We start from the raw sequence: 12167 nt of genomic DNA on the forward strand, positions 1-12167 counted from the left end.
CCCCTCCCCCACCCGCGCGCGAGCGCACCCTCCGCCCCTCCCCTCGTGCCTCCCGGGGCGGGCTCTGGGCGCGCGCCTCCCCGCCCCTTCGGCGCGCGGAGCGGAGCCCTCGCGGCTGCTAGTTTATTGTGAAGCCTGAGTAGCCTTGGAGTTGCCGCCCGGCCGGGTGGTGCGAGGCCGGGGCGCACGGAGCCGCCTTCCCCGCGCCCCTCCCCCACGCGCGGCGGCGCGCCCCGTTCCCTCGGGCACGCGCGGCGGGCGCCCGGCGCTCGGCGTGTGCGAGGCGTGAGGTGGAGATGGGGGCGGAGGGAGCCGGAGCTGTCACAGGCCCTCGGCCCGCCTGACTGAGCCAAGTGGGGTGTCATGGCCGCGGGGGGCGGCGGCGGCGGCCGGGGAGTTCGTCCTCGACGCACGGGTCGGTGTGTGCGTATTTGTGTTCGGTGTGTGCGGGGCTGGGAGGAGGGGTCGCTCTTGTTCCTGCGGGGCTTGGCCAGAGCCGCCGCCGCCGCCGCCGCCTCGCGGAATCTGCCTGGTCCGCCCTTGCTCGGGTGGCGTTTTCCCGCTGGTCGGAGGGAGCGTGGACGGGGCGCCCCGGGAGGGGCCGGGCAGCCGAAGCTGCGCCTCTTACACTGTGTGTTTTGTCTGTTTTTCTCTCCCAAGGTCCCGTTTCCCTCTGTGCGGCGGCCGGCGGGACCATAAGGGCTTAATTCATATATTTAATCCCCCTCCGAAAAGTAAGTGGTCGGTGTGGTGTCTCTGCTCCGCCCGCCGCCCCCAGTGCATCCTTGTGTGTGACTTCTGTCCTCAGCATTGTTAGTTCCCCATCCTTGCCTCGGTGCTGCTGCTGATGTGTGGGGAAATGCCCTCTCGTCGTCCTCTGTCCCCCACGCCCAGTCCTCCGGGAGACCCAGAATGGCAGCCCCCATCTCCACCCGGTGGGGAATGTTCTTGCGAACCAGGTCTTCCCCAACAGAATCCGGGAGGTTCTAACCGTTCGCTTGGGCCCCCTCATCCCCTCCTTCCCGACGGGGTTTCGTTGGAAGGAATTATGCAAATCCTGCTTTCTGGTGTCCATTCAGCGGCAATTTCATGCGGTGAGAAGTTCTCTTTGTTGTGCGAGGGGGAGAACAGACACTGATTTAATAGACATATCTGTTGGTGGGGAGGATGGGGAGGTGTGGAGAGGCTCAGTTTGGAAGAATTACAGCACTTGGTTAGCTCAGTCTTTGTGTTTGAGCTTCTGGCTTGACAGGAGGGTCTGCCCTTTACAATGTCCCACAAGGGATGTTTTCTATAATAGATTAAAAAGCAAAACTGAAACTTTAAACAAGTGAGAAATAAGGTCACCAACCCTAGAAAATACAAGCTTTCCAATTTCTGTAGTGCTTTTAGTATTAAAATATATAATTGGATTTTTTTAAGGCTTAGATTGTAACATCAATGTTAGTACAGCCAATACACTGTAAGATAACTATATTACTTTGGTTGCCGAAAGGTTAAAAGTGCATTGAAAATCTTTCCTTGTGGAAATAATAATGGCCCAAGTTGGGGTTTTTTTTGGTGTGGTTGTCTGGCGACTGTTTGTTAAAATTCCTCTCTAGCCAGTCCAGTCCAGCAAAGAGCCTTTTGGCTATCAGCAATCATTTGCTGTCTCTGCTTGTTTTGTTCTTTCAAATCTATCATACTTTTGCTAACATGTTACATTAATGTAAGCACTTCTGTATTATGTGTTATTTATATCATAACATAAAAGAATATGCACCATTGGAAGTTTTGAGAAAGCAGTAATGAATTTTCAGAATTGCTTGTTAATGTAAATTGTTGAAATTATTTTGAAGAATTAGTTCTTGTGTTTCACTTAGTGATTGGTTTTGTTCAGTAGAGCTTTTTACTTTTTAAAAGCAATTGAGGAATATAACCCAATATTCTTAAGTTAATGTTGCTTTAGGTGGTTTTAATGAGTTGTTTATCTTATTTTGTTTGCTTTAGAATTTTGCCTTCTGCCTCAGACTTCCTTTTTTAAAATCAATCATTGCTAGTATTAGTGAATATTTACTGTTGCTTGATGTTTTAATCTTTTATGAGTAGTAAAACCTTGTGTAATATCTCAATTGAATGTCAAAACTAGATTTATTTTTTGAAATATTTTAATCTGGTGCTCATTTTTCTTAGAGCATAACTCCAAATTGTACCCTTCCTGGTAAAGTTCAAGAGGTTTTAAGAGTCCAGAGTCCAGAGTAGTATTTTAATCTGAGCAGTAATACAGATTGATAGTCTTCCAACTAAAATCAATTTGACTGCATATTTTCTCTTTTATTATATGTAATTTTGTTTCTGAAGAGGAAAGTTCTAAGTAAATCAGTTGTGGTGTTAAGTTTCTTTTTAGAAGGGCTGGGTGGCAGTGATCCTTACACAGTCCCAAAACCAACTCTGTTGTTTACTGTGAAATGTAATATTCATCTTTTATATTAATGGAATTGGTTCTGAGCAGTTAAATTGTTTGTTTATTTTAATATTTTAGGGCTTTTTGTTTCTAAAGATTTAATTATAGCAGTGCTGGATTAAAAATGAATTTTGAGTTATTTTTCAAATCTTTTAATTTTCTCTTCTACTTTTCTGGAGGACAGAAGAGGGTGGTGGTAATTTCATGTCTAAGTTTAGACCGATTGGACTCATTTCAGGTTGTTTTCCTTATTTGAAGTGTTTGGGATCAGAAGTGCTTTTGATCTCAGGGCTTTACAGTTTTTAGAATATTTACATAGAGTTAATTGGTTGAACAACCCCAAGTTCCCCAACATGCACCATTCCAAAGCTTTTTGAGCATTTTGGATTAGACATGTTCACCACATAGAGAGTTCAGACAGTGGTTATGGTCAAGATGCGTATTTGATTACCAGGTGATTATTGAGGGGTCCTCTGGAACTAATAGGATTTGTCCAGATTCCAGAAGGATCTTGGTTCTCTGTGCTGTCTGATATGATGTAACTTAATGCTTTGCTGATCTTCACCCTTATTGTATTCTTGAGTTATTTCTAGTTTGGGGAAAGTTGTGATTTTAGGCTAGCTGTAGTTTGGCTAATAGAAGTCAACAGGATGAATCTCTGATTTCTACAAAAATACTTAAGATTGTACTGATTCTCTCAAATGTTCCTGTAGCTGGAGCAATTCTAGGAAGTATTTAAATTCAATGGTAGTTTTTAGTATTAATGGGCCTGCAGGGGATAATTTATCTTGTGTCAGTTAGTTGATGTCTGTGGGAGTTTTCCACTTTTGAATACCTGCCTAATTACTTGAATTAGTGCTTTTTTTGTTTTGTTTTGTATTTTAGGGAAGGGTCTACTGGGTGTTCAGGGTCTCACTGCTAGATTGGACTTGTGATCCGCCTGTTTACAGCCTCCCAAGAGCTGGGATTACAGGTGTGCGCCACCATGCCCAGTCTCACTTGCCATCTCAGTGTGCCCCAGGGGCGTGGCCAGCAAGGCAGGCTTAGGGGATGAACCCTGAGCCTGCTTGCAGGCACTGTAATCTGCTGAGCTGTTTGGCCGGCCCTAGTGCTGTTTTTTAGTTAAGGAAGGGGTGTTTGTTAGGTTAGTATTTAGTTCATCTAAATAATTAATTAGCATCTGCCTTATTCCTGGTATGTAGCAAGTGAATATTGAAAAACTGTTCTAACCATCAGAAACCTGTAGCCCTTAGAGAAAATATACATCCAGTTATTGGACAAGAGAAAACTTGGCATTTGATATAGTACAAGGAAATACAAACGTGATTAGAAGTAAAAGAAAACTTCTGAGATGATAAAGGCAGGCCTCATGAAGAAGGTGGCAGATTTTTGCTTCATTTTGATGAGTAAAAAGCATTCCATTCATGAGAAATATTATAAGCAAAAGTGTAAATACATGTGTTATCTCTTTAAACTTCAATCTATAGGGGCATGTAGGTGATGGAGGTTTGTAATTTCTTGTAGAGTTTTGTAATGCAAGTTAAAAAGTGGAGACTTAAAAAATTTTTATTTACTCATTTTTCAAGAATTATGTAGTTCAAGCTGGCCTTGAATTCAGTACGTATCTTAGGTTGGTTGGCCTCTAACTCTGCAGCCATCCACCAGCCTCAGCCTCTCCAGTATTGTGCTGGGATTATAGGTGTACAGCACCACACCCCAAAAGTGGAGACTTTATTAGGTGACGTATGGTTGGCAACACTTTGCTCTCTTTAGCTCAGGAGAGGAATATTTAGGGATTCACTTGAGAGCACTGTAGAGACAAACCACATTGATAGGGACAATATTCCGATCCACAGCAATAAAGTAAGCACATTTGGAGGATTATGCTTGATGTAAAATTTATTTTCAGGATTTCATGAAATCACTGACATGTTCTTTCTTTGAATACCTTTATTTTATTTTATCTTTTTTAAATAATTTATTTATTATTTGTGTGTGTGTGTGTGGCCAGCTCAGCCCACCAGGGGGCGGGGCTGGCTGGCATGTGGTGCTGGGGGATTGAACCGCGGTCCCTGTGCTTTGCCAAGCTTGTTCCAAGTATAGGTGCTTTAGACCACTGAGCCATCTCACCAGCCCCTTTGAATACCTTTAGTATCGGCAAATTTCCATCCTTACAGGTTGGCTTTGGCATATATTGATAAGACTGATTTTCTTTTCTGGCTTGCAAACTGGCTGTGAACAGTGAGAAAGGGTCTTGATTTGTTTTGGGACACCTTTGAACCTCTCTTTCTTGTTTGCCCATCTGCTGTGTGGCATCTGAATTTGTGATATTGGGTAGATGTGAATAAACAAATCTGTTGTCGTTTATAGTTTCAGGTTAAAAATCTAACATTGCTACGGTACAAATTATCTCTTAATCTGCTTGCAAATACTTTAAAATTCTTTTTACTATTTCACACACTTGTACGTTGCTTTGAGGATGATTCCATGCTTAACTCTTAGCACATTATATAGGCCATCTCATCTCTTGCATGCAGGACATATCTTAAGTACAGTAACTATATCCTGCTTTTTATTTTTAAATTTATTTATGTGTGTGTGTGTGTGTGTGTGTGTGTGGCCAGCTTAGCCCACCAGGGGGCGGGGCTGGCTGGCATGTGGTGCTGGGGGATTGAACCGCGGTCCCTGTGCTGTGCTAAGCTTGTTCTAAGTAGGTGCTTTAGACCACTGAGCCATCTCACCAGCCCTCCTGCTTTTTTTTAAATGGAGCTATTCAGGTAGTATAAAATTTTTTTTTTTTTTGGCATTGCTTAGGATAATTCACTTTTTCAAAGTGTACAATTCAGCGAGTTTTTTTTTAGTTTGCTCACAAAATTGTACATATATCACTAATTCCAGACCATTTTATTAATCAGAATGAAGAAACCCTCTACTCGTACTCTTATGATCTAGCTCTTGGTGATAGTCACTGATCTGCTCCAATGGATTTGTCTAGTCTGGGTATTTCATATAAATTAATTAAATGATATGTGACTGTTTTGGTCTGGGTTCTTTCACTTACTATAGGCTGTTTTTATTTTTATTTTTTATGACTTTAGGACAGGGTGTACAGGGTCTCACTACACAGATTGGACTCATTGATTCTCCTGTTTTCAGCCTCCCAGGTGCTGGGATTACAGGTGTGCACCACCACCACCATGCCCAGTGTCATTGGCAGTCTGAGAACACCCTGGGAGCGGGGTTGGCACGGCTGGGGATTGAACCTGCAGGAGCTTTAGTCTGCTGAGCTATCTGGCTGGCCCTAGTATAGGCTGTTTTTAAAAATTACCCAAGTTGTAATATATTTCAGCAGTTTTATTTTTCTGTGGCTAATACTGAATTGTTAGATTTTGTTCTTCAGTTCTCAGATATATAGATTGCTTCCACTTTTTGGCTTTTTTTTTTTTCTTTGAGACAAGATCTTGCTTGTAATGCAGGCTGGCTTTGAATTGCTTTATGTATTCCAGGCTGGCCTTAATTTATTGCAATCAATCCTCTTGCCTCAGCCTCCTGAGTTCTGGGATTACAGGAATGTACCACACACCTGGCTTGGCTATTGTGAAAAATACTGCTATGAACATTTGTATGTGGACATTTCTTTTTAGTTCACTCAGGTATAAATGTAGGACAGAATTGCTGGGTCATATGATACTATATATTTCTGTTCCAAACTGGTTTTAATATTTTGCATTCGTGTCATTGTCTGAGGGCTCTAATTTTCCGCATTGTCTAATACATTCTGTTGTCTATCTTGTCTGTGTGTGACCACTCTTAACCTATTCTAGTGGGTAGGAATTGGTAACTTTTTTTTTAAATGTATTTAAATAATACAGGATGTACAGGGTCTCACTACACAGATCGGACTCATAATGATCCTCCTGTTTTCAGCCTCCTTAGTGCTGGGATTACAGACATGCACCACCACTGTTGTTTGTTTTGAGAAAGGTTTTCCTGATGTAGTTCACACCAGCCTTAAAACTCACGAGAGAAACACCCCTGCGCTCCCCCACCCCGCAACCTCAGGAGTGCTGGGATTATAGATGCATGCCATCATATTTAGCTTAAGTTTTTTGTTTTTTTTTTTGGTTGGGATCAAACTCATGGTCTTGCCCTTGCCATGCAATGCTTATGAGTTGTTTTTTAAAATTGAGTTGTGGAATTTTTTTACATATTCTGGGTACTAGACCCTTATCTCTGTGTGTGTGTGTGTGTGTGTAATTTTTTTTTTTTTTTTTTTTTTTTTTGCGGAATGGGGGATTGAACTCAGGCCCTTGTGCTTGCTAGGCAAGTGCTTATTCTACTGAGCCATCTCCCTGGCCCCCATCAGTATATATTTGCAGATATATTTTTGTTTGTCATACCCCCATATACAAATAATTATAGATCCAAATACAAACAGGTATACTGAAATGAAAGGTGAAACTTCAGTGTATCTTATGAACAGAACTATGGGTATGGTAAGGGTTAGAATCAGTGAAATAGAATTAGCCAAGAAAGTATTGTTTAAACATCTTTTCTGTCTGAATTCTAACCTTTTTCGATTGAGATTTCAGATATTACAGATAAAGTAGTATGCCATGTTATTCAAATATTTTATGCCTGAAATTTGGGTTGTAGGTAATAAAAGCTTATGTAGAGAGGAATACCTTTGCTGTCTTTTGTCCTGTCAATGTTTTGTCTAAATTCATTCCTTTTTTGAGTTTGAATAGTGAGAATGCAAATAATGAGGAAATTCTAAATAATACCAGTATTTTTTTGTTTGTGTCATTTTTTGAGACAGGGTCTCACCATGTAGTTTGGGGTGGCCTTGAACTCACTATGTAGTCCATGGCCTTGAATTCGGAGGTGATTTTCCTGTCTCAGACTCCTCAGTGCTGGAATTACATCACTACACTTGGTAAATACCAGTATCTTTGAAATTTAAGATTACACTTTTTTGTTTGCGTTTTGTTAAACTAGAAATCTGATGTTACACAATTAATGGCAAGTTACATGATACTGTTTTCTATACTGTTTTTGAAGTGTTGTTTTAACTGTTATCATTTCAAGTTCTCGTATTTGGATTGATTAGGTTTCCTCTGTGATCAGGTGTCAGATGTAATAATGTTTTAGAGATGAAACTAAATATCCTGTGAGATAAGTAGCAGAGAGTTTGAGAATCCAAATCCTTCCTTTAATGGTTTAAGTATGTAGCAATGATTATAGCCTCTAATGATTTTTTCTTTGTTTTTCTATTCCCTTTTTTTAAACATATTTTTTGTTGACAATTTTAGTCTCTCACTAATCATTTTATTGAATTTATTATGCAAGGCCATGAAATTGAAGGTGTAAAACTATTTTTGTTTTAAGTGCCTTTAATATAATGAAATTCTTGTAGTTTGGGTTAACAGAAGGGTCCAATTTTCTTTTTCTTTTTCTTTTTTAAATTTATGTATTTAGTACAGGGTCTACAGGCTCTCACTACACAGATCAGACTTGTAGTGATCCTCCTGTTTTCAGCCTCCCAAGTGCTGGTATTAACAGGCACAAGGTGAGCCACCACACCCACTCTTCAGTGTACCCAGGGGTGGGGCCAGCATAGCACACTAGGGATTGAACCCTGGTTCCTGTGCTAAACGGGCACTTTAATCCACTGAGCTATCTGGCCAGCCTCTAATTTGCTGTAATATATAATTTTGAAGCGTAGGAGCAGAATTAGTCAAAGAGATTGCTAAAAGAAAAAAATGCAACTAGTGGTTTAGACTGACATTTCACATTTTGGTATTGGGAAACTAGAAGTTAATAATATACCTGACTTTTTTATTTTTTATTTATTTTTTTTTAGGGAAAGGTCTAGAGGGTGTTCAGGGTCTCATTACTAGATCGGACTCTTAGTAGTCTGCCTGTTTATAGCCTCCCAAGAGCTGGGATTACAGAAGTGTGCCACTACTCCCAGTCTCAGCTGCTCTCTCAGCTCTCCCAAGGGGTGGGGCCTGCGCCTGTTTGCAGGTGCTTTAATTCGCTGAGCTATTTGGCTGGCCCAATATTTCTTGGTAAATAGAAAAATTTAGTCAATTGTACCTTACAACTTTAAAAATTATGGTATAAATTATTGCATACTACACTGTTTGAATTAGCATTTCTTATCGCTTCTAAATCATAAAAAAAATCTGTCCACAGTTTCATAAAGATTAAAGGAAATTATTTAGAAGTAAAGTTGTCTCACAACATTTTTTATCAGTAGAAATTGCTGGGCCTGGTGGTACACATCTATAATCTCTGTACTTGGGAGGCTAAGGCAGGAAGATCTGTGACTTTGAGGCCAACCTGGGCTATGTAGCGAGTTCAAGGGCAGCCTGAACTACGTAGGATAGACCGTCTCAACCAAAAAGAGCAGGGTGTGGTAGTACATGCTTATAATCCCAGCAGCACTCAAGAGGCTGAGGCAGAAGAATCATCATGAGCTCAAGGCCAGCCTGGGCTACATAGTGCGTTCAAGGACAGCTTGAACTACTTAAGAGACTATTATGAAAAAGAAAAAAAAAGAAAGCATCATAATTTTTAAAAATATATTTCAGTGTAGCGAGTCTTACAGGGTCTCATTACACAGATTGCACTCGTAGTGATTCCCCGTTTTCAGCCTCCCAAGTGCTGGGATTACAGGCACATGCTATCATGCCCAATTTCAGTCATTGTCTTAGTGCGCCTCAGCAGCAGGGCCTACACAGCACTGAGATAAAAATTTATTAATCTACATAGCATATTTGGTAAGTTTTTACAAAACTTGCCTAGATTTCATTGCTTTTAAAAATGTAAGATACATTTATTTATTTTTATTTTTTTATTTCTTTGGTGGTACTGGACCTTGTACTTGCCAGGCAAGCACTTATTGTACTGAGCTATCTCCCCGTCCCCGCAATACATTTATTAAACAGTTCATCAGTTTGAAAACAGTAATATCTTAATAGTAAAGAATTTAACTTTGGGGCTGGGGAGATGCCTCAATGGAATAAGTGCTTTGCCTGGCAAGCACAGGGGCCTGAGTTCAATCCTTGGTTCTGCAAAAAAAAAAAAAAAAGAAAAGAAAGAGAATTTAACTTTAACATAGCTTAATATACTTTTTATCTGTAAAATAATTGCATGATCTTTTAATGTTACAAATCGGAAGTTTTTACCTAACATCTCAGACAAAAAAACTAAACTCTTCCAGAAGTATACTTTTAACTTGTAATTGATGTTTGAAAGTAAATGACTTTTTTTATTTTTTATTTTAATTTTTTGATGACTTTTTAAAAAAGTTTCTTAAAGATAGTATACATAAAGACTTTCTGGATTAGGAGATATTGTGGACACCAGTTATTCCTCATGAAAATTGCAATTAATAGAAAAACCATGGTGGGGCCAGGTAGATGGCTCAGTGGAATAAGTGCTTCCCTGGCAAGTACAAGGGCCCGAGTTCAATCCCCGGTTCTGGGGGAAAAAAATTAAATAAATAAATAGAAAAACATGGTATGATGAATATTTCCATTTTTATCGGTTATACCAGATAGACCTATTATTTAGAGTCATGATTAGCTTAATTTCAATCAATGACTATCAGATATATTTTTCTTTTACTAGTTGACTTTTTAGAGGCATGCAAAATAAGTGTACTTTACTTCTCTTAAACTTACACTATTAAGGGAAAAGAAAGACTAATGTTAGGAACCGTAGGGTGTATTTTCCTTGGTCAAAGAAAAATCTACTTGTAAAAATTTGGCTTTACACAATTAAATATTTCATGTTAAAACAGAATTCATATCTGACTTAGTAACATTTTCCTAGTACATTGAGGATGTTCAGGTTGTACTTTAAAAAAATGTCATGGAGTATTGAAACCAGGGCCTCATATGCATGTGGGTAAACTATTCTATCAAAGAGCCTAGAGAAGGAAATTGTTAGCTTGTTAAAGTAAAACATGTACTATATCCAGCTTGATGTTTTGTTTTTAATTGTTTTTTTTTAAACTCACAGTACATGGGGGATTGTGCACTTTGACCTGGTCGTCCTGCTGCTGGCCAGTACACACATATTTCTAGGTAACTGATAGCTGTTTCTGCCTACTGGACAGTCTGTTTTTCCATCTTTTAGAACCATTTTTTGTCAAAACTAAAGGGAAGGGCCAGCCTGATAGCTCAGCCAACTAAAGTGCCTGCGTAGGCAGAGCATAGCAGCCAGAATTCAATCTCCTGTGTGCTGTGCTGGCCCCACCCCAGGGCGCACTGAGATGGCCATTGAGGCTGGGCACAGTGGGGCTCGCCTGTAATCCCAGCACTTGGGAGGCTGTAAACAGGAGGATCACTACAAGTCCGATCTAGTAGTGAGACCCTAAACACCCTGTCAACTCTGTCCTAAATACAGAAAAAGAAAAAAAGACTAGAACGGATACTAAAACATCTGTTCTTTTCTAGCTATATCCATTAAAGGAAAAAGAATTTAGAAGTTTTATTTTATTTTATTTTATTTTTGTGGTACCGGGGATTGAACTCAGGACCCTGCGCTTGCCAGGCAAGCGCTTATTCTACTGAGCTATCTCCCCAGGCCCAAAAGTTTTAAATTTTGTGAAAGTTCAAACATATATAAAAGTGGGAAGAATAATACCATGAATACCTAGCTGTATTAAACAGCCTTGCTTTGCTTTGCTTTGCTTTTCCTTTCGCTCTCGCTTTCTTTCTTTTTTATTTTTTTTTTAAATTATTTATTTATTTACGTGTGTGTGGCCAGCTCAGCCCACCAGGGGGTGGGGCTGTCTGGCATGTGGTGCTGGGGGATTGAACCGCGGTCCCTGTGTTTTGCTTAGCTTAGCTTGTTCTAAGTAGGTGCTTTAGACCACTGAGCCATCTCACCAGCCCCTCTCGCTTGCTTGCTTTCTTTCTTTCTTTCATTCATTCATTCATTCATTCATTCATTCATTCATGTATTTCATACAGGGCTTATAGGGTCTCACTACACAGATCAGACTCATAGTGATCCTCCTGTTTTTTAGCCTTCCCAGCGCTGGGATTACAGGTGTGCGCCACCATGCCCAGTCTCAATCGCTGTCTCATCATGACCTGGGGGTGGGGCTGGTGCCTGGGATCAAACCCAGGTTAGTCCACTGAACCATCTGGCCAGCCCTTCAGCCATTCTTATTTCATCCCCACTGAGTTATTTTATTTTATTATTTTTATTTTGAGACAGGGTCTTGCTGTGTAGTTCAGGCTGACCTTGCTCTCACTGTATAGTCCAGGCTGGCCTCAAACTCTTGGTGATCTTCCTTTCTCAGCCTTAGTGCTGAGAAAAAAAAAAAAGTTCTGTGCCTCCATGCTCAACATCGACACCTATTGTACAAATAGAACATAGTAAAATTAAGGGTTTCATTTGTGGTCACTCAGTTAATGAGTTGTTATCCTAGAGATCAGAATGTAAAATTTTGTGCTCTTTAACCATAAATGTTATACATAATCCACTTAGTGTCATATTCTTGTACCTTCAAACTTTGCTTTATGTTACATAAAGAACTCTAGATTCTCAACATACAATCCTACCATAAATAGTATATTGGGTTTTTTTTTTCAAATTTTAAAAAAAAATTTATTTGTGTGTGTGTGTGTGTGTGTGTGTGTGTGGCCAGCTCAGCCCACCAGGGGGCGGGGCTGGCTGGCATGTGGTGCTGGGGGATTGAACC

General features: G+C 40.3%; 1 protein-coding gene across 12 annotated transcripts in view; it reads left to right on the top strand.

Moving 5' to 3' along the window:
- Nucleotides 1–297: 297 nt before the first annotated feature.
- Nucleotides 298–12167, top strand: part of LOC101572068 (ligand-dependent corepressor) — a 178657-nt gene continuing 166787 nt past the window's right edge. For 9 of the 12 annotated variants that reach the window (XR_002819827.1, XM_023708852.1, XM_023708842.1 and 6 more), the window contains exons 1-2: nucleotides 298–419; nucleotides 661–734. Coding sequence is in view for 9 of the 12 variants with exons in the window: in XM_023708852.1 (XP_023564620.1) it covers nucleotides 364–419; nucleotides 661–734 (130 nt within the window). In the remaining 3 variants the exon portion in view is untranslated. Of the gene's footprint in view, nucleotides 424–660; nucleotides 735–984; nucleotides 1095–12167 lie in introns of those variants that run through there. The other 3 variants (XM_023708847.1, XM_023708846.1, XM_023708843.1) reach the window with 3 other exon arrangements.

This window comes from Octodon degus, unplaced genomic scaffold (genome assembly GCF_000260255.1).
Source record: "Octodon degus isolate 3935 unplaced genomic scaffold, OctDeg1.0 scaffold00010, whole genome shotgun sequence".
Classification (NCBI taxonomy): domain Eukaryota; kingdom Metazoa; phylum Chordata; class Mammalia; order Rodentia; family Octodontidae; genus Octodon; species Octodon degus.